Genomic DNA, 22,905 nt, shown 5'->3' on the forward strand with positions numbered 1-22,905 from the left:
GCTTTACTTATTTCAGCCTTTACTAGCAGGATCTCCTGCTAAGCCTTCCAGGTTCTGTCAGTTCTGTTTGATCTTTTCCTCAGTGATCTGGATGCAGGAGACGAATGCACCATTATTATGTTGGTGATACTAAACTGGCAGGTGCTTTTGACTCTCTTGAGGAATGAGAATCCTTGCAGAGGGATCTAAATAGAGCATTAGGCCATCGTCAAAGGCATGAAATTCAGGAACAAATGCTGGGTTCTGTATCTGGGACAGGGTAAGACTGGACACAAGTACAAATTAGAAAAGGAGCAGCAGGAGAGCAGTCCTGCGAGAGGGATGTGGGGTGCTGGTTGTCAGCAGCTCGGTGTGAGTCAGCAGTGAGCCCTGACAGCCTGGCAGGCAAACAGTATCCCAGGATGCATCAAACACTGCACTGCCAGTCCAGGAGAGCTGATTATCACTGTGTTCAGCATTGGTGCAGCCTCTTCTGCAATGTTTTGTGCAGTTCTGGGCCCTGTGATTTAAAAAGCATAGAATCAGAGAAAAAGGATGTGGCAGTTCTTGCATGTGTCCCAAGGAGGGTAACAAAGCTGGTGAGAGTTCTGGGAGATGTTACTAAAGATTTTGGGCTTCTCTAGTTGGGAGAAAAGAAGGCTGAGGGGTGACCTCGTTGCTCTGCACAGGTTCCTGAGCACAGGGAGTGAGAAGAAATGTCCATCTTTTCTCCCTGGGACCCAGTGATGGAATGTATGGGAATTGTACAAAGCCAGCAGAGAGTCAATTTGGATATTAGGAAGCCTTTCTTTACAGACAGTGCAATCAAAGACTGGAACGAGCTTCCTGGAGAGATGGTCAATGCCCTGAGCCTGTCACAGAGTTTAAAATGCTTTTGGACAATGCCCTTAATAACATACTTTCACTTCTGGTTGGCTTCACTCAGGCAGTTGGACTGGATGATCACTATAGATCTCTTTGAACAGAACTAGGCTAATCTATAGTGTTCTGTTGTATACTATTGTTATAGCTCAGAGAAGGGTCAAGTTAGAATATACTTAAATGAGCTGGAGGTACACAAACCTGTGGAACTTTGCAACCATGGAACAAGCAGAAACAAGTTCAACATGTGTAAAGGCCTGCACTTGAGGCAGAAATACCCCATGTGCTGGTACAAGCTGGGCACTGGCTTTCACAAGACCAGACTTTGCAGAAAAGGACTGGTGAACAGCAGGTTGAACCTGATCAGCAGCATGACCTCACAGCAATGATGGTGAATGGCATTCCGGGTGGTATAAGCAACACCACCAGTGGGTGAAGGGAAGTTAATATTCAACATTCTTGAAGATTTTTCAAGATTTATCTGGAGATTTTCAAAGGGGCTGTAGGCAACCTGATTTAACTGTAAAAATAGCCCTCCTTTGAGCAAGAGGTTAGACTAGAGCCCTTGAAGATCTTTATAGCCAATAATTTATGATTCTGCCATAATGGAGAAAATAATCTGATATACTTTAGTCATCATTGCAATCTCAGCTGTCAAAATTAACTTTAATTAGGCAATTAATGGGTAAGTGCAAAGTAAATTTGATGGAATTTATGGAGTTTATATTTTAAGTTCTTTGTTTATAAGAAAGGCTTTGGATTTGAAATATTTTAAACTTTCTATATATTCATTAAATGAATAATTAATCCTTTAATATATGATCAAACTCTTTATCTTTACTGTGAATATTTAATTTATCGTGATAGCATTTTAAAAGTACAGTGTAGAGGCTGAAGGTCTCAAAGAAAATATATCTAAACATTGATTCACAATCCAAAGAGCTACCACAATTTAACTAAAAGGCTTTTGTAAGCAGTATTGTTCAGTATACTTAGACCTGTTGAAAAGGATTTCAAGATTTATTTGGAAATACTTTGGAGAAAAGCATTTTTTAAAGTGATAAAGAAAACCTTACAAAGTATCAAGTTTCAAAAAAAAAAAAAAAAACAAAACCCCAGACAATACATTTAAAGTGAACTATGGATTTTAAGAGCTACAGAATGGTTTTGATTGCAGTTAAACAGTAATATTTTCTTTGTATAGACCCCAGTAACAGATGTTGCTTTTTTTCTTTTGGCAATCTGTAAGTAATCTCTTTTGTTCAATGAGCTCTAAGGCTTGTGTATTGTGTTTGCAGTTTAATTTGTCTGAAGTGGTCATATCATGTTATTTATCTCCTGCTTCTTTTGGACCTTAGTACTTGTATGACCTGGATGTTTTGTGTAAATGTTCCTCATAAGCCTGCTATGAATAAGTGGTATCAAAACTAGACTGTACTAATATAAAATATCTTTTATTCTTTATTTCAGCTCTTTGTTTGATCAGCTGAAGAGTGCTTAGAAACCAGCTTTGTTCAAGTCAACAGTGTAAATAGGGCAAATGCGCAGTCAAATGGCACATGGTGTTTAGAGCTTCCGACTGATGCTGACAGTGCAAAATGGCTTTAAAACAACCCCCAGGGTGGAGGAGTCCTGTGTTACTCCCAATTTGTTTTCCTTAAGTAGTGCATGTTTACTGCCATATTTCTGCTTTCCCTCCCAAAGGGCTATTGGATGTTAAAAGAAGCTTGGAGGTGGCTTTTTGCCTTGGCTGTAGCTGGAACTGGAGAAAAGGAAACAAAGAGAGGAAGACAGTTTAAGCCATATTTTTCTGCTGCTTTTTGCCAAGAACTGCTATGCTAACATGCCAATATTTTAAGAAGATTGCCTAATATTATTAGGCATGTTTTGCTATAGGTAGACTTATTGTTTTTAAGAATAATCACACAAAAAGTTACTTCAGTCAAAAATAAACACCTCTAGACAAAGAATCTGAAGTCATAGTTACACATTTTTATAAAGCTCAAGATGATTTTCTGATGAAAAACAGGATTTAGATATATATATTTTCTTGACTCTTTGTTCTAGTTCTGCAAAACTGTATAACTTTGAATCTTTCAATATCTGTTTTACAGGCTTTATGATTCAGAAAGAAATAGAAAAACACTTAAGTTCTGAAAGAGAGGAAAAATGTCAGGAAATAGGCTTGAAGATAGGAGTTTGATACTATATATACACGATAGAATAATGTTTTGGAGTTTTTTCCATTCATAAGACAGAATGGTTTGAAGTTTAGAGTTGTGTCTTCTAAGAAGAGAAACACGTAGAGAATGTGGTGGTTTGCTGAAGGCGCCCAATTCTGTAGCTGGCAAAGGCAAATGGTAACTTGTCTCTACTTCATGAAAGCATGAGTAGATGCCTAATAAAATGATAATATGGTATGATTGGTAGTTCCTGCTTAAGAAGCCAAAGAATAAAATAGCAGAGGTGTTGACATTCACTGGCAAATTCCCTCTGACTTCACAGGAGTTGGGTTAGAGTCTTAAATAAATAATGTTGAAAAACTTTGGGTAAATCTGTTGGTTCAGATCAGGGTAGAGTGGATAACTGCCTGCAGGAATTAACAGGTCAGACCTATCTTTTCATGGTTATGGGATTTACTGAAATAAGTGGATCAGATAGGGCGTGTGGTACCAAAACCTATCAAGGTGGAATCTGTGCAATCCTTCCAGAATCCGTCCATTCCCAGGGTGTGTCTGAGTATATTTTGGCCGTGCAATTGGCAGGCTTCTTTCTCTGCAGCTCCTTTTACCCTTATGGACAAATACAGCTAAGCTGGGAGGGCAGCTAAGAGAAATGTATGTTTTTAAGAGTTAAGGCATGTGATTGTACTGTGCAAAGACGAAGCAAAACAGGAACTGTGCAAAGAGGAATATAGGCAGAAAAGAAAGGAAAAATGCCATTGTAATGAGTCCCTTAGGAATGTGTTTATCTATAAAGAATAAGTAATTCTACCATAAGTAATAAAAAAGGGGAAAGGAATGTATTTAAAGAGGGAAGGGTGGAGATAGTTTTACATTAGTGAGCCTAGGTAATATAAATGCATGTCTGTTTCACTAAGCGTTGTTGCCTAACTCTATGATAATTAGGGAGACATAACCACGTCTCCAATCATCCATCTACTATCTTCAACAAAGCCAGGATGTACTTATTCCTTTTACAGATGTCTAAGTTTGTTCATGATAATGGATTGACTAAATGTGAGTTTAATATCCTTTCTCATGAGCTTTGAGCAGTCTCTTGCCTTGCCTGGTGCCACATGGTTGTCTCCCAGTCAGGCAGGGATGATGTGCCTGTCCTGCCCTTCCTGTGGAGGTGCTGAATTAGGCAGGCCACCTCACCACAGGGAGAGTGGGGAGAGATGGCTGCAGAACTCAGCCCAGATTTTACAGCTATCAAACTTTAAAAAGTGGTGTCTAAATATTATACCTAACAAGTACACAGTTGAAGGTGATGTTAATTCCACAGTAGTAGGTGCTGTAACTAACAGTGGAAGAAGAATGAAGGCTTAAAGGTATTTCCTCTTCTTATAAGCCTTATTGAAGTAATAAATGATTAAAGTATCTTTTTCTTTTGGCTACTTAAACAATGGACTGAATTTTTTTTTTCTCAGACAGGAATATATTGAGATAGGTTGAAATATAAAAATGTTTAGACTATACTAAAAGGAAAAAATTTGACAAGATATCTAAAGATTGTTCCTTATTTAAATTTATTCTAAAGATCATGGACAAAGTTTTATGCTTTTTATTTGGATGGGCTGGGAGTCCTGTGTTTTAAATGTATTTTAATTTCTAAAGTCTGTTTATTGAGGTGCATTAACGTGAAAAAGCTAGACCACATCACATTACTTATTGCATGTTTGAGAAGTTCACATGTTAATGCTTTTTGGTGGGAAATGAGATGAAGGAAGTCTAGAAAATTTAAAACTGTTTTGCTCTCAGGCAACACAACTCTTGCAGAAACACAGCTTCACTACATTGCTCAGAGGAGCATCATAAAATAATTATCATTATTGGTTTTATAGAAAATAAATGAAATCTGCTATGTCAATCATAAAGGAGAATTCTAAGTTGTTGGATGTGGGTTTTTTTGGGGGTTTTTTGTTGGTTTTTTTTTTTAATTCTATTTTTTTCTTTTGATCTGCCTATGATCTGGTGTGAGCAATGGCATCTAATGAAACCATTTAAGATTTTTGTCAGATATTTTGTATGTCTAAGATTTTTCCCCACTTAACGGAATGGAATCTCAAAGACCCCCAGCAAATAGAAAGCTTCTTCAAAAGTATTTGAGCAGAAGAGAAATAGAGGCTTTTTCTGAACTATCATAGGAACTCAGGTGTTACCCTAGCTAAATCTTAGGATTCTGTTTGCATATAAATGTAGCTTTCATTTGCATTAAAATCTGGTAGTTCTATTAATGCTTATTGAGTTCTTCAGTTATTTCCAATCTTCATTTGAGCAATGATCATGTAAAATTTGTTTGAGATAATTTTGATGTTAGACTTCCAAATCTGGTGAATTTTCATATAATTGATAATCCATAAATTCCTTTTTTTGTTTGTTTCTAAATAAGAAAATGTGACTACACATATAAAAACACAAGTTCTGGCTGGGCTTGTGTATACAATAGGCTCTATGTGTGTATGCACATGTACTGTAAATGTACTGGCATGTGACACAAGTTACTGAGATAGCTACTGAGCACTAGAGATATCTGCCTAAATATTTTAGTTAGCTATTACTTTTGAACTACTAAATCAATTTACACTTATTTGGCCACTGCTGTGTGTGTACCACTGTTTCAAGGCTTTCAGCCCATCTCTTTATTGTGATATGACAAAGCTTCCACATATTTTTCTGTCAGAATACTTACGATATGTGCAGTTTATCACAATAAGCAATTAATTTCAGAGTCTAGAGAATGTATGAGTGGAAATCTATTATTTTAGCCATCAGAGAATAAGACTGATTCCACAGCTTAATCTACATTAGGCCTTTGAGGAAAATCCAAGATTCTTCTAATCAGTTATTTTGATGTGTGAGTCACTAGGCTTTGTTATTCTATTTGAGCAAAATTCTAAGTTCACATATAGATGAAAGCAGATTCTGAAAAGGAAATTGCTTGTTAACTGAAACCCTAAATAGTTTTCTTTATGAAAGCACAAGTGATCAGCCAGCTATCTTCCAACTATGCACTTCAAGTTCTTTTTAATTTAATGTATTACCTCTTTTACATTTAAACACACAAGACTTGTTACAGAAGACAGAAGCTGTCTTTTGTATTTCCAAACTACTGTCTTTTCTTTAAGCCAAAATACACATATGTTGATGTGCCAAGTGGCTCTTCAGGTAGGAAAGTAAAAACATGTTCAGACATGTCCTAGAGATTGGGAAAAATGGCAAAAAATGTTTAGCTCAAATAAAGCATCAACAGCTTCATTTTTACTACTTTTAGCAGCCATCAGATTTCCATTAACCTAAAATAAGGCAGAGCTTTGAAGACACAAGTCAATAAACTTGTAAATGCCACACTGTGTTAAGAGACTCTTGAAGCTTTGCCCACACTGAGTTATGCCCTCTGACTTAACTTGGCTATAGTCATCCAAATTAACATTTAGAAAAGAGGAGTAATGGGCCTTTTTGGAATACAGTTCACCTAAGAAATCTAGTTTCCTCATCCTATTGAACATGTAACTTGCAAGGCTTTGCCTGTTATAATGTGACATTTCTTCACTCAGAAGTTCACTTTTGTTTTTAGGAAAAGGTTTTGCTGCAGATCTAAATTCATCACATTGCACCAACGGTGAATTAAAAATACAGTGAATTAATCTTCTACAAAAGCTAGGTCATTAAAAAGATAAAATAATTCAAATCACAACTATGGAGGATTTTAAACCTTTTTATAATATATGGGCTCTGGCAGAATCAAATTCACTGGTTTCCTTTGTACAGAAGAACAATGAACTGTCAAAGTACATAAACAAGTCTTTTAAAACAAGCAAATATGTCCTTTTAAGTCCTTCTCATTAAATAGGCACAGCCTGATGAGGATACTGAGGCTATTTGTGCATTTAGTGCCTGAGAAACAACCCCTGCTGTAGGCAACATGTTCAAAAGTTTGATCTAAACCACAGAAATACCAACTCCATAGGACACATTTCATTTTGTTAAAGAGTTTGGAATCAGATTACTTAGTCCTCACAACCATCAAACTTCCCAGATTAAAACTAGGTGAGTGAGACTGTTTTAACCTTCTCATGTTCTGCCAAGAGCCTTCTACAGATACTTGTGAAGTATGTGTAAAAACGCTATTTATGAACATCCAGAATTAATGTGGCCTCAAAACTACTAATAATGCTGTTCCAAATGTTTGTGGTGAATTGCTGAGCAGGAAAATGAATAAAGTCATAGTTACACAAACAAGCTTGCTTTAAAATACATGTCTGGATCTGTCCTAAACCCACTAAAATAAAAGAATTCTGTACTCTCCTTCTCCCTAAAGCAGTGGTCTCCAACAAATCATGTGAATCTTCCTAATTTCTTATGTGTTCTTATTATCAAACTTTTTAAATTGGAAACAATATACACTTTACAGTTTTCCTTGGTTCTGTGGACCACTTCCCATAACCTTATGGCCTGAAAACTAAGATCTAGGTATATGATAATGGAAAGCATGACAACAGGCGGTTTGTTTGCTCTCATTTTCGTGTGGTGCAGTGGATGATAATAGCATTGAGGCATAGACTATTGACAGATGAGCAACAATCTTCACTTATAGTGAAGATCCTGATCTACCTATGCATATATCAATAATGACAAATGAGAGTCTCCTGGGTGCTGAAAAACAGAAGGAGCAAAAAAAGTTTTTCACTCATGTTTACTCTTATTCATCTGAATAAATTTGATAAGGTCTCTCAGTATGAGACAGAGTGAAGGCATTTCAGTCCCTACACATTGTCTTCTTTTTCTCTGGCATCTATCTGTATATGGCTTTTTTTCTTCAGCAGGCCTGAAGAAGTGAAAAATTTGTTCCATTCTGACTTAAGGGCAAAATATCATCTAATGAGTGGAACAGGAAATCAAGTCCCATAGGTAAAATGTTTTGGGGCTTTTTGTGTTTTGAGACATACATGTCTGTGTTTGCAGACTTCAGTGACTTGAAGTAGCACCTCCAAAAGAGTATATGTATTTCCATCTAAAATCCTTCTCAGGAATCCTCATCCTTAAGTACATTCAATGAAGTCCTTAAATAGTCCTTAGGTATTAAAAGTCCTTAAATATCTTGTATTTCAATGTGTAATGCTAGTCGTCAATGTAAAAATAGCTATTTAGAGGTGCATTACTGTCCTTAAAATGCCAAAGCAATTGTTTGAATGAATACATTTTTGTCTTCCTGCTTTTAATACTAACATAAAAGATGAATACAATAAAAATGCCTCCATCATTTAGGGGTCTCTCTAGGTGACATGTACCATTTAAGTAATATAGTTTCTTCTTAAAGACTAAACATATTAGAAAATGATACAATACCTACCCCTATTCTCAAAGCCTCATTAGTGTTGGTCAGTTCTGGGGTGGGGGGAAGGAGTGGTTAGAAGAAACTGGCCCGTGGTCCCTGCAGAAGTGAAAGATGTGGGAAACTCCTAAGTTCTTATACCAAGGTTGTTGCAGCATGGAGGCTTTTCACTGCACCGTGGTAAAACCTGAAATAAGGAGCCAGCTTAGCTGTCACCACTGGGGGCCACTGCTACTTAGCAAGAGAGAAGGAAAAGGAAGCTGATGCATGGCCTGGTGTCTGCACTACTGGAGATAGCTCCTGTAGAGGGGAAAGAAAATGATCCAGTATGGAGTCGCTTAAGAGATGGGAATAGCCAGCAGAGATATGCACAGGGAATTCAAATCTCCTGACAATGAATATGTGACTTTTGCCAAATGTCATCATGCATGATGGCAGGAGTGGCAGCAACCACTCACCCTTTGCAATGGTATTCCCAGTCCTGTACTGATCCACATATCTTTGGGAAGGGCTTGCATATCAGTAATAATTGGAACCCCTTACTAACCAAACCTGCTCAAAAATGGGTCATCATCGTCACTGTCTTCTATGAACAGGACTCACTTTTCTTATTAAGAAAAACAGACAATATGGAATAGGTAAAAGTGCTTTTATGTCAGAGACAAAATGGAAAAGGCTAAGATAGGCAGAGGAGTTACAAAAAAGAAGTGAGTGGCCTCTCCATAGAGTCTTGAGACATTTTTTTCTCCATACTACTAATCTTTGTAAATGTATATTGCTGGAAGTATGGATTCTGGACTAGATGCGATACTCAGGCTTTACAAGGGTTTCTCCTAAGAATCAAGAAATTTTATTAGGAAAGCTTTCTCACTCTAGACATTATTCATATTTATTATGTTGTTTATACCCAAATTGGTCCTTCTGAAAATGTTTTGTAGAAAACACATTCATGGAATGGAAACCAAAACCTGACTTTTCCTGTCTCTTTCTGATAATATGATGGCATAACTCACTGACTTCAAATGGGCTAGTGTTCGTATACTTTAAAAGTTACAAAAGACTCACATCTCATAACAATTTATCTCACTGATACTTTGGAGAGAAGCAGTTATGTGTCACATACAACAGTATTTGCCCCATCATGGTGCTGGTTTAAATAGCAGCAGGTATTTTCTCTTCTTTTTGGTCTGAGCTGTCATGACATGAAGGAATGACATCTAAGGGCCAGCCTGACTGAATGTAATCCTTTTAAAAACGAACGCACACACAGATGAGAAAGGCAGAACTGGACAAAAAGGGATTTCTCACCCCTGGAACTGGTGGACAAACTGGTGTAATTGCTGCTAAGAAATACTGAATGTTGACCTCCCCAAACACTTTTAGTATGTCTCTAGGACTAAATAAGCACTATAATGCATTGTGCTGTATCCACACAAATCTCTGTTTGCAGGCCAGCCAGGAGAAGCACATCAAAGGCAAATGATAAGAAAAGCAGGTGTGGGTCACTGAGGGGTGTTCCAGGCTCCATCCCCCTGGGACAGCTCTGGCACTGGTACTGCTATTGTACATTGTTAATTAAATCATTCTAATTAATTCATTCAAAGTGTAAATTAGGAAGGAAAGAAGATAAATTACACTAATACATTTAACCCCATGCTGTTTATTTAGCAGTTGAACAAAATAATGTGGTTAAAAAGAATCTAACAAGGCAAAAGCCCAAGACACAGCTGTTTAATAGCATTAAAAATGAGATCTCAGACTGTGCTGCAGGCACATACTGCCTGCTTGCATTTAAAAGGCTTACCAAGATAGCTGTACTGGCAAACCCTGCTAGTTTAGATGCATCTGATACTAACTAAATAAAACAAAATACATATTTCCATCTCCTAAGTGAAATAATCTGCTCTGATAAATGGATTACCAGTACAGCTCTGCTTGTGTTAGAACTCTTGCTGGTGCTACTAGGGTAATCTGCAAGATCTTTTAGCTACATAGTTAGGCCTGCAAAACATTTAAGTGTCAATAAAGCCATATGATACAGTTTGCTATAGTACAAGGTTCCAAGTACTTGTCTCAACACAGAAGCCAAACCAACTTAAATAAAGAGCAAGGTGAAATAATTTAGTTAAAACTGTAGTGGTCTTTGCATAGCAAGCAAGCTGAATTTATGAAGATTTTCCTGTCCCAGTGTTTTCAGAGTCAAATGTGGCACTTAATTCTAGAGATTAAAATAAAAATATTTAGGGGTTTATATTGACATACTCATTCTTTCAGACTTCTTATTAAAAACAAACAAACAAACAAAGAAACAAACAAACAGCAAAACCTAAGAGATTATCAATTTCACATGACTCTAGAAGCTGAGGCTTTGAGAAAAGGGCCAATTATCTTTTGATTTGTGATAAAATCATGATATTTAGCAACACTGCAAAGATTCTATCCATCCTGGCATACTACTACTAGGAGAAACATGTTTCAGCTAGTTCAGCGGGCATGTTAAACTATGTCCTGGAATAGGCTAGGCCAGCTTTGTTTTCAGCAATGTCAAAATAAAGATTGGCCCATCTACAAAACTGGCTGAACCAGAATACTGCTTGACTGTGATCTGACTTAGTTCTCAGACCAACATAAACCAGGCCAAAGATTTGCTTGGACCAAGTTAATTTCTTAAGTGTTTTTTCCATGCTAGCAAAACAAGCATTCTTGTTCTAAATACGCTATAAGCTGTATTCAGACAAACCTGTCTATTTCTAACTCATGTGCAGAGAGTAGAAGAAACACTTCGGGTGTTATGTCACTTAAGCATAAATAAGAGCTCATTTGAGTACATCTAAAAGAACAGCTCCTGTGGTTTGTAAGCATAGACTGTGGAGTTCCTTTTTCTCGTCATTCTCTCCCTGCTCTCACCACTACCACTGCTTTATACACACAGAAGGATCTGTCTGGCTGTGTACTTGTTTCCCCAACAGATGACTTAAAGCTTCATCCAATCATTCTGCCCTGATAAACTTCAAGAGGTTCCTCATTTCGTGAAGAAAAAGGAAGATCAGTACTTCATCTGGTCATTTGTTTACAGGATTATTGCCCCATTTTTTTCATGGAGGGTACTGCCCAAATCTGCATGCTGTGGGCATCCACATAAATCCCATATGTTGTCCCCTGATGTGGATCTCGTTTTTTGCTGACCATTGCTTACAGCTGTTGTTCAGATGTTGCTAAGCAATAGATAGTTAACATTATTCTATCATTTTAGTTTATCATCCATAGTGATAACTATGCCTGTTCAAAGTTTGTCCTAACACTGTATGAAGTAATGTGTTCCTGTGTTTTTACTTGCATAGAATGAGTGTCCTGGTTTAGGGCAAATTTTGGAGGAAACCTCTGAATTGGGGTCCCTCTAGAAAGCAAAAAGGAGCCCCTCCTCCAACCGGTTTGGGGAAAGATTTCCTTGTTGAAAAGTGGAAAAAACATGTTTATTTCACAGGCAAAGCAGCACAGAAGGTGAACAATATTAGTCAATAAAACCTCTGGCCAACCTGAAGAGATGACAAACTCAGAAAGTCCCCTTGGTGGGCTGCAGCTCAGCTCACTCAGTCTCTCATCAGTCCCTCTGGCACTGGAAATGCCACGACCCAGGCCCTGCCTGGTGGGCTACAGGTGTGAGCTGCTGCTGCTCTTCTGGGAGTTCAGCCCACATCAGTTTTAAACAGTTCCAAGAGAAAGAGAAACCACAGTCTAGAGAACTTCTCTGTCTCAGCTAGCTAAAAACTAACTAAAAAGCATAGATGAGAGCTCTTTCCCACTGTCTGTTTGTCTGCAGACAACACAGTCCAGGAAAGGATGTGGGGCAGCAAGTGCAGATTCTGATAACAAACTCCATGCTTCTTCTCTCCCCCTTCAATCTTGAACCTGTCTTAAAGGTGCAAAACTTATTTCTGGGCTAAAGAAAATAATGGTGATATGAGCATCATAAAGTCACCCCAGGACATTGAGATAATCTTTCTGACACCAGATTGTGGACAATTCACCATAATGGACAGGATTTGGGAGGAATCTTTTCACGTTTACTTGGGGGGAAATGTGGGAACATAGGATCAAGGCATTTTATGGTTCTATTGTGATAAAAGGAAAAACCTGGACTCATAAAATGGACAAAGGTGCAACAAAGATTGAACATTCACAGTCTAATCGAAATTCCTCAACAGGTACATGACTCAAGTGAACATTGGTGTCTGTGAATACTCCTTGTGCAAGACTGTTACAATTTACAACAGCTTCTCACACCTAAGCAACTCTGAAACATTCTTTGTTACATACAGGTGCAACATTTTCAGACCATGCAGCCTTCATATTATAATAAAACAATATTGTAAAAAGAAATAATCTACGAAACAAATTACTCTTTAATCTGCTCCCGGTTCAGCTATGCTCTCCAGGCTTGCATATGCCCACAGGATGCCTAGAATTACAGATGTGTCCTGCTGTACATTAAGTGTGTGCTAATCTGCAGACTCCGGAGTCCAGCAACACAAATATAAATAACGCTCTGCATGTTAGCAAATTGCTTGCAGGGCATTCTTTTTTTCAACAGGAGGAGTTTGGGTGACATTTCATTATGAAGTATAAGTGAATTCTCCAAACTATTATAGTCAAAAGAAGAAGCCTCCTGCTGGTGCAATTGTTCTTATCTTCCTTAAAGCCTCTTTAGACTTATACAATTGTGGTACTAATAAGTGATATTAGCAAATAGTAAACTAGCAATATGTGCAATGTTTAGCAGGTACCTTATGTTTTTCCTGTACAGAGCCACACAATACCCTTCTGTAAACATTGCTGACATGTCTAGAAAATGTTTATTGTTGAAATTGGCCTTTTGCACAAAATGCGTTTTTCACATACTTTGTTAATTGGGAAATAATTGAAGCCAGGCTCCCTTTGTGCTGCGGGAGCACTCCACTGGGCAGCTCTGAAACGCCAGCTCCGCGAAGGCGGCCGAGGGCGCCGTGGCCGCCCGGCCGCGGCAGGAGCAGCGCCCGGCGGCGGGCTCGGAGCCGGCGATGCCCGGGCTCCTCCGCGCCCTCCCAGCCGGTCCCAGGGCGCCGAGGAGAAGTTCCCCACCGCCTGCCTTGCCCGGTCTTCGCCGGGAGCGGCACCCGTCCCGTCCGCGCAGCTATTGCGGTGTCTGCGCGGCGGGGCGCACCTTTTGCTCACTCGGAGCTCGTACAGCGAGCGGCTGCTCCGCCTGGCCCCGCGGGACCCCCGCGCCGTCCCGGTCGGGCGCGGGGCAGGATAGGCAACGCAGGAAGCAGAGGCCATCCTGAAACCCCCGTCCAGGGCGATACGAGAAGCCCGCTACACCTTCCCTGCCGTCCGCCGGGACAGCAACTGCAAGCGCGCCGCCCTCGTCCTGCCGTCCCTCCCCTGCCTGTCATTCATAGGCTTCGCATAAAGCCTCCCCCCGCCTCCCCCAGCCCATATACCCCTTCTCCGCTCCGCCGCCGGGGCAGAGTTTGTGGTCGGCGTGCCAGCAGTAAGCAGCTGCCGCTCTTTCCCTTTCTCCCGTCCCTCTTCCCTACCTCCCGCCCTCCTCCCGCGACCCGCCTCCCCCAGCGGCCCCAGCTCCGCCCGGCGCTGCTGCTCGCCCGGCGCTGCTGCTCGCCCGCCGCGTCTCCCGGCCCCGCCGGACCGGCGCAGCCCAGCCCAGCTCCATGCGCGGCGCTGCGCCCGGGGACCTCCGCGCTGCTGCTGTAAGTCGGTGCCGCCGGCCCGGTGCCGTGCCCGGCACGGAGGGGAGGCGGGAGGGCAGCGGCGGGGCAGAGCTGGCGGCGGTGCTTCTCCGGCTGGAGCCCGGCTGCCTTGCTGGTCCCCGGCACAGGCGGAGGCCGGCCTTCCTCCGCCCTGTCGGGAACGCCGGGTACCAGCGGGGCACGGCGGGGTAGGCATTCGCGGTAGTTCGCTATCTCCTGTACTCGGCTGCCCTTGGAAAGCGTGGACTCTTGCTAGGGAGGCTGCTAGCCTCCCCGTTGGGCTTCAGCTTGCTGCTTGGAGCCTCGGGCGGTCCGGAGCATCCCTCAGCGGGCGTGAGGCAGGGCAGAGAATGAGTGAGCGCCTCGCTGCTCCCCGAGCTGGCCGCGGCGCTGCTCTCCCTGCGCCGGTACAGAAACTTTTGCACGTGGTTATTGTTTTATAAAGCAAACTAAATGCATTTTAGCTTCTCGCACTGGTTTTTGTATCAGTCTGGGAAGAAGCTCTAATTTTCTTCTCAGAAACGGAGTTATTTAGGCGTTTTGATGGGGCGAATTGAGGGGGATTTAGAGTTGCGTTTCTTTGTTTGCATGTGGTGAGCTGTAGCGCATTCCTAGCAGCGTGTTCTGCTTTCTGTCTCGCTGCAGGTCCTAGGCAGCCACAGAGTTTGAAGACTTTAGGCAGCGTCACGGTTTGCCTCTGCCACATTGAGGCACACAGTGCCTCACACATCGGTACAGGTTTAGCAATTGAAAGCAATGGGATGATTAGCAGATTTCTTCTTTTTCAGCTGTTTGACTGATTCTAAAGAAAAACACAACCACTATTGTCGTATTAATATGAGCGTGCATCAGTAATTTGAAAATACTTATTTTTTCATCTGATTTAGGCTGAGACCTGCATGCTATAGAACTGTTAACTAGGACAAGGAGCCTGTTGTTTAGTCTTAAAGTAGTGTTTACTACTGGGCTGCTGTGACAAGTAGCCTGTTGAAGTGTAATTATAAATCAAAGTCTTGGTTCAACCTCTGTTCCTAGATAAAATCTATATCTGTAATTTACTGACCACTTCTTGTCTTTTACATACAAATACTATTTCTAAGGAAATAAATGCCTAAAGGGAATTGACTAATATTATTCAAGATGAACACTTGATCACTGACAGTAAATTACCTCTGCTATGTGTTTGGGGCTTGCATAATTTCCAACACCAAACGGAGAAATTAGAGATGTCATTTTTGCATTTTAGTATTCTTCCAAGATTCTGGATTGACCTAATTTACAGAGACTCAGGCAATTTACAGAAACACTGCCTGATAGTGAGTAATGATGCTTGCTTCTAAGGGTGTTTAGCTAGTCCACGTGCAAACTCATCTCAGCACCACACTGGAGGAAAAAGATGTGTATACATATGTATCTTTGTTCTGTTTGGGGAAATGTGTTAGCTTATCTTAAATGTGAATTGGCATATTTTGAATTCCTCTCAATAGATGACATTGTGATGATAAAGGCAATTTACAGGCACAGTTCAAGACCAGCATATGTGAAATCTACTTCTCACCAAGACATTAAGTCTTCTGTTTTAGTAGGGTGAAATGCTGAGTGCCTTATTCAGTAACTGTTTGGGAGGGGTTTTTCTACACATTTTTTACTTTTTTCTTTTACAGTGGTATTTGTTACCCTGGCTGTGGGTGGGCTTTGGGTAACAGACAGGATCTGTTCCTCCCCTCTGCATGTGGTCTGTAGTTCACTAGCCTCCACTGTATGCATGACTGCAGGGTGGTTTTTTATGTTTGCCTCTATTTTGTTGTGGTTATGGGCTCATTCTGAATGGTGCTGAACAAGCGTTCATGGGAGTACGGAGCCTGGTGAAAGATCTAAGTCCCTGTATCTGCAGCCTCTGATGTGAACTTTACTTGCCCTATACCTGAACCCTGTGTGCATGATGAAATAAAGTTTTCAGTAAACTCTGAATTCCTGCAGTATGTGGGGGCTAAGAAGAGAACGTGTGTTTTCATAGAGATCCTGACATGCCTAGACTGTGATGTCTACACTCACATTCAGTTGACTGGAATGGAGTGTGAGGGGCAGTGAGCATACTCAGATACTGGTTATTCTGTTGTCCCTGATGGGTTTTCAGCTCCCATCCTGCTCCCTGGTGAGGAACCTTGAAAGAGTAAGTCCTCAGTGTGAGGAAAACATGACTGTAGAGATACAATGGCTGCTGCGCCTTACATCATAACAGCATTTAAGACAGTGAAGTGCCTGGAAAAGTTTGAAAAATTTGACAGTAACGTGTTCAGCTTCTTGTTTGTGTCACCAGACTGCTTGTATGCTAGTATTTCAGTCCATGACCTTTCTGTAATCCTTCAGTTCCAGGGGATTTCAACCTGTAAATGGTCAGTGTCTTATTTTTGGCTATAGGTTAAGTGAGTTATTTTATCCTAAGATTAGTGCTCAAGATCCTCAAATGCCATCTGGGCATTTTTTTGCCAGACAAAACAACTTCAGTAAAGGTATTTAATTTTTCTTGTAAGAGTTTGTATTTTGAAGACATACCAGCTGCCTTAAGTTGTTCTGTGCTTAGTGCATTGGTCTAGGGAGCACTGGTATGATCCCTTTCTAAGCTTTTGCTTAGAAAATGGTAAGGTGAGACAGATACTCTGCCTGTAGCTCTGATGTGTGGGACTCCTCTCTGTTTTGCAGGACTTTGGATTGTGCACCATGGATTGGGCAGTGTTGCTTGCTATTTTCAATCCCAGTTAAATTTCATAGGGCAAATTGTGTTTCATATTAAAGGAAGTGGGCTATGGTAGTTTTACAGTAAGGTGTCTCTCTATTCTTTAAGTAGGGTTTAAGGGCTTTTTTTGCTGTAACTGAAGGGACAGGTGTAACACAGACTTGCTGTTGTTCAATATGGTTAATCAATTACATTAGCACAGATAGTGAGGAGCATGGTACTGGCTGTGCTGCAGTTAGACTGCAGGTGTTGCATGTTCCATATACACAGATTGCTTGTTCTGAAATGGAGTCTGCTGTCCAAATTAAATGTGTGGTTTTGATTTTCTCAATGTTTCTAGTCATATGAATAGAGAAAAATACATCTATTAAAAATGCTGGTTTTGAAGTTGTAAAGCTCTTGTATTATCTTGAAGCATGAAATGTGGAAATGAAATTCTACAATTCAGTACTGCTTAAAGATGCTCAAATATACAGAAATGTTTGTGTGAGAGCAAAGTATATCCACATTAAAAACCTTCACAAGTGGCCCCAGGTGCTCTGGCTTAGGACACTGCATGCTTTCCAGGTAGACCTTTTAGCCAGTTCTTTATTGGAAAGTGCAGTAAAAGGTACACTGGATATGAAAATAGCATAGTAATTAGTCAAGTTTGGTTCTTGACTTTCGCTGAGTGTTCTCTGCAGTTTGAAGAGAGAGAAGTGAGATTATCACAGTACCAGTCACAGCCACAGCTTGCACTGAGGTCTTTGTTTCATCTGCTACTATTTGCACTGTGGCTTTTTGGCCATTAGCTTTGTATCACTGGCAATATACCTCCCTTACCCTATACTTCATACTATTCTGACTTGACTCTTAGGTAAATCTGGAAACTTGCTGTAATTATACAGAGACCTGCATGTCATGGCAGGTAACAGTAACATTCACCTCTAAATAGAATCTGAGTAGGGTTTTGTTTATTAGGAATAGGGCAGGATAGGATAGGATAGGATAGTTTTATGCCTCCTCAGAAGTTCAGAATGAACAATGGCTTAAGCTCTGAGGACCCGACTCTCCAGATGCCTTCAGAGGCAGTGTCTCGGTCACTTCAGGTGGTGGTCAAAACATGTGCTTCTGCTGACCCTGCCTATGTATATGCTGTGTCACTATAATAAGCAGACACCGAATTCTGTGGAATAAGGATGGCATCTGTAGAATTTACTAATCATGGCTTTTTTACAGTTACACAAGTCTAAATGTATAATACCTGAGTTTTATTTTAAAGTTAGGTTGTTGGTTTTTTTTTTAATTTTGTGTTGTTGCATATGGAATCACTATACCAAAGGGAAGCTTCCTAGTTGGATTAGTAGGTTTTTGTTCTCTGTGCAGCTTTTGACATTCCTTAGGTATTCTGTCTAGTAGCTCTTCCTGCTATGATTCAGTACAGGAGAATGTTTCAAGCATGTGCATGTGTATGTATGTAATGAATCAGCTGGTCTAGGTTGGGGAAGGGTGAGAAAATTGGTCGTGGTTCATTTTCTTTCTCCAACTTACTTGCTTGCTGTATTGCTATGAAAGTTGGAGATCAGGTTTCCCAAGATAAACCTGCTCTTGGGCAACAAATTTAGACTATGTCATTTATGAATCTCAGCTTACAAAAAAATAAATGCATACCAAAGGGAGATGTAATTCTCTGTCCACTCAGCTGTAAATTAAGGCTTTTTCTCTCCCATCCTATAGTGAATAATAGACACACTTCTTGATATGTAAAACTAATAATGATTTTGACTTTTATTTATTTTAAATTTTTTCTTTGCTTATAGGTTTGAAAGAAAATGTCGGTCAGCATGCATGAAAATCGCAAGTCTAGGGCCAGTACTGGCTCCATAAACATATACTTGTTCCACAAGTCATCCTATGCTGATAGTGTCCTTACTCACCTAAACCTCCTGCGTCAGCAGCGTCTCTTTACAGATGTACTTCTCCACGCTGGAAACAGGTCGTTCCCCTGCCACAGAGCAGTTCTAGCTGCTTGTAGCCGCTATTTTGAAGCAATGTTCAGTGGAGGACTGAAAGAGAGCCAGGACAGTGAAGTCAACTTTCACAATTCTATTCACCCAGAAGTTCTGGAGCTTCTTCTGGACTATGCATATTCCTCCAGAGTTATCATCAATGAGGAAAATGCAGAGTCACTGCTGGAGGCTGGTGACATGCTGGAGTTTCAGGACATTAGGGATGCTTGTGCAGAGTTTCTAGAGAAAAACCTTCATCCCACCAACTGTCTTGGTATGCTGCTGCTGTCAGATGCTCATCAGTGTACCAAGCTGTATGAGCTCTCTTGGAGGATGTGCCTTAGCAACTTCCAGAGTATCAGTAAAAGCGAAGACTTCCTCCAGCTGCCAAAAGACATGGTAGTGCAACTCCTTTCCAGTGAAGAATTAGAAACGGAAGATGAGAGGCTGGTATATGAATCGGCTATCAACTGGGTCAACTATGACCTGAGTAAGCGTCACTGTTACCTGCCAGAGCTACTGCAGACAGTGAGACTGGCCCTCCTGCCAGCCATATACCTTATGGAGAATGTGGCCATGGAAGAACTTATCACCAAGCAGAGGAAAAGCAAGGAGATTGTAGAAGAATCAATAAGATGCAAGTTGAAGATCTTACAGAATGATGGAGTGGTCACCAGTTTGTGTGCTAGACCCCGAAAAACTGGCCATTCACTTTTTCTTTTGGGTGGCCAAACCTTTATGTGTGACAAGCTGTATTTGGTAGACCAAAAGGCAAAGGAGATCATTCCAAAAGCTGACATTCCAAGCCCACGGAAAGAATTCAGTGCTTGTGCCATAGGCTGCAAAGTGTATATCACTGGGGGGCGAGGATCAGAAAATGGGGTGTCCAAAGATGTTTGGGTGTATGACACCCTTCATGAGGAGTGGTCAAAGGCTGCTCCCATGCTGGTAGCTAGGTTTGGCCATGGCTCTGCTGAACTTAAGCACTGTTTGTATGTAGTAGGAGGGCACACTGCAGCAACTGGTTGCCTTCCAGCTTCCCCTTCAGTATCCCTAAAGCAAGTAGAACAGTATGACCCCGTGACCAACAAATGGACCATGGTTGCCCCACTGAGGGAGGGAGTAAGCAATGCAGCTGTAGTCAGTGCGAAGCTGAAGCTGTTTGCTTTCGGTGGTACCAGCGTTAGCCATGACAAGCTGCCCAAAGTCCAGTGCTATGATCAGTGTGAAAACAGATGGACTGTACCAGCCACCTGCCCCCAGCCCTGGCGCTACACGGCTGCAGCTGTTCTGGGGAACCAGATTTTTATTATGGGTGGAGATACTGAATTCTCTGCATGCTCTGCTTATAAATTCAACAGTGAGGCATACCAGTGGACTAAGGTGGGAGATGTGACAGCAAAGCGAATGAGCTGCCATGCAGTGGCATCTGGAAACAAATTGTATGTGGTTGGAGGCTACTTTGGCATTCAGAGGTGCAAAACATTGGACTGCTACGATCCCACGTTAGATGTATGGAACAGCATAACAACTGTGCCCTATTCATTAATTCCCACGGCATTTGTCAGCACATGGAAGCACCTCCCTTCCTAATTGTGTATATGTTGGCAATTACAAGTTATCAGGTAAGAAATAACACCTTTGAATTTCAGTGTAATAATGCTTTTCAAAAAACTTTTCAGCAGCAGCTCTGTGGAGGGGTTAGTATATTTGATGCAATTTTACATCTGGATCACCTGAGACACATACTTTCAGGGGCTGTTGTAAGCCAGGCACTACGTCTGTGACAGCACCAGATCCTGCAAGTAGTCTACCACATATCGTGCACCTGCCTTTACAAGGCTTTTTCCTATATGATTTAGATGTAAAGGATTGAGCAAAAATAACATTTTCAACTTGTGTGGAAATGCAGGTAATCTTTTGAAAATTTACTCTGGCTCTTAAGTATCAAATGCTTGCTAAACAAAGGTTCCACTGCCATTTGTCTGATGATGGAGACTAGGTCACTCTGCATCCTGTAGCACTACCTGAAAAAGATACAGTTCATTCTGATCTGAAGCCTGATAGTGAATTCACTTGAGTTTTCATGCAGACAGTCTTTAGAGAAGGCTGCTATCTTATGGTAGATGCTTTACAAGGAGTTCAGGCCTAATTTTCAATCTCAGATAGACAGCATGTTTGCATCTTCATGGACTAATGTTACATTTTCTCCATTGTAACTTTTCAAATTACTTATGCTTATATATGAAGAACTAGGTATAGTGTCAGGAAGATAAGCAATTAATATTGCAGCCTGAAATAATTACTAGTCTATAGCACACACTGTTCCAAAACTATTTAATTATACATAATGGGCCAGGTTCTTACCAGATGCAACTTCAGCATTGTATCTTCTCACAGGCAAGTCTGAATTTGGTCTTGCTTGATGGGTTGTTGTGCATTTCTTACTTTTGGGAGTAGGGGAGAAGATTTTTGCTCTTAATCTAGGTATTTTGCAACAAACCTGGCAGACCTCTATTTGTGTTGTGTTGCTTTTATTCACCATTTCCTCCTTGTGGCTTTAATACAAAATCAGTTACTGCCAGCCAAATAAATATAGTGATGTCCTTGATCCTAAGTAGTCAATGCCCTGTGAATGGTGGCTTCTTTTTGGATTTGAGCAGTGTATATTGTACGCATGAATACAGGCCGCTTATAAGATAAAGGCAAGTAAATAGAGTTGCAATAATTAAACAAGCTATACATGTGTCTCTGGGTAATGTGAAAGTTCAGACTGTCTCCAACATATAGGAAGAAGAACTTGTGTGTAAAGACTTCTCTAGGTTCTTCTGTTTGGGACAGATCATTGGGGAGGTTTTTGGTGTTTTTTTCAGCAGTAGACATTTATCTGACTCTTGCAGTAAATGCAACCCCAAAAGTCTTTGAAGCAGTGTGGATAGGGCAGACAGTTACTCCTGTAGTTGTCTTTCAGTTGACTGAGAGTTTTGATTGAGTAAAGAATACAAGGTTGGGCCCATCTGAAGCAGGAGCTCAGCTTTGAAATCTACTGTGAAATTGGGCAGTGTTGTGCCATGATGCTCTGCTCTCAGGTGGTTGTTTGCCTTGAAAACACTCTTCCCTCTGTCCATTTTATTGTTCCAGACTTTTCTGTGGAAAGCAGAGCAAATCCCAGAGACTTACCACGTCCTGGTTACTGGCAGTAATTGCTCCCCAACAGCAAATGGAAGCCCTCATTTCTGTGTGTCAGCTTCCTCCCTGGCTGGGAACTATATCTCAGTATCTTCAGTTAATTTGTGTTATTACTGACTTTGTGCATTTCTCAGTGTTATCAGAACAGCAGTATTGAATGCCTGGACTCAGGTCTGTGCCAAGAAAAATATTGACTTACTCTTCTGAGTCTCACTTAATTGTTCTGGAGTTTACAGTGCATGAGGGAGTGTTTTATTTTGAAAAAGACTTCTCCGAATATAACGGTGCAAAAAGCTTTCCTTTACTCTGCAGTATCTTGTTAAAAGCCATTATTTTATCTTCACTAACACACCAGATATATGGCTTAACTAGTACACAGGGTAACTGAATGTAGCTGTAGTCTGAAATCGCTCTGGTGCTGTGTGCTCATCCAGCAAGTAGGTTGTTTTTTTTCCTACTGACTCCTGCTGCTTTGTCAGTGGGTGGGAGGGCCAAAAAGGAAATTACTTGTGATTACTCTGCTTTCATGGTGCTGTGTGGCCCCAATCTGACAACTTTTAGGAAGATTTCAGTCTGCTTTGTCTTATTTCTTGAACTCGGGAGTTTTGGGTTGGGTTTTTTCCCCTCTGTTTTGAATTTATTTATAGCTTTTTTTTTTTTTTTTTAAGTTCATCCCATGACAAGAAACACTGTTTCAACTTGAGTGTTGATAGTCTATTTTGATGGGAATAATGTCATGCTATACTGAAGAATGCCTAGAAAAGACTAATCAACACTGAGTGGACCCTTTTTTAGACATAAAAAAAATAGCCCACACTTTCAAAAA

The 22,905-nt window shown here is 40.7% G+C and overlaps 1 protein-coding gene across 3 annotated transcripts in view; it reads left to right on the forward strand.

Moving 5' to 3' along the window:
* Nucleotides 1-14,046: 14,046 nt before the first annotated feature.
* Nucleotides 14,047-22,905, forward strand: part of ENC1 (ectodermal-neural cortex 1) — a 70,814-nt gene continuing 61,955 nt past the window's right edge. For 2 of the 3 annotated variants that reach the window (XR_002465562.2, XM_021531797.3), the window contains exons 1-2: nucleotides 14,047-14,165; nucleotides 18,702-20,515. Coding sequence is in view for 2 of the 3 variants with exons in the window: in XM_021531797.3 (XP_021387472.1) it covers nucleotides 18,714-20,483 (1,770 nt within the window). In the remaining variant the exon portion in view is untranslated. Of the gene's footprint in view, nucleotides 14,166-14,324; nucleotides 14,354-18,701; nucleotides 20,516-22,905 lie in introns of those variants that run through there. The other variant, XM_077790280.1, reaches the window with a different exon arrangement.

The sequence above is a fragment of the Lonchura striata genome, chromosome Z, assembly GCF_046129695.1.
Source record: "Lonchura striata isolate bLonStr1 chromosome Z, bLonStr1.mat, whole genome shotgun sequence".
Taxonomy (NCBI): Eukaryota; Metazoa; Chordata; class Aves; order Passeriformes; family Estrildidae; genus Lonchura; species Lonchura striata.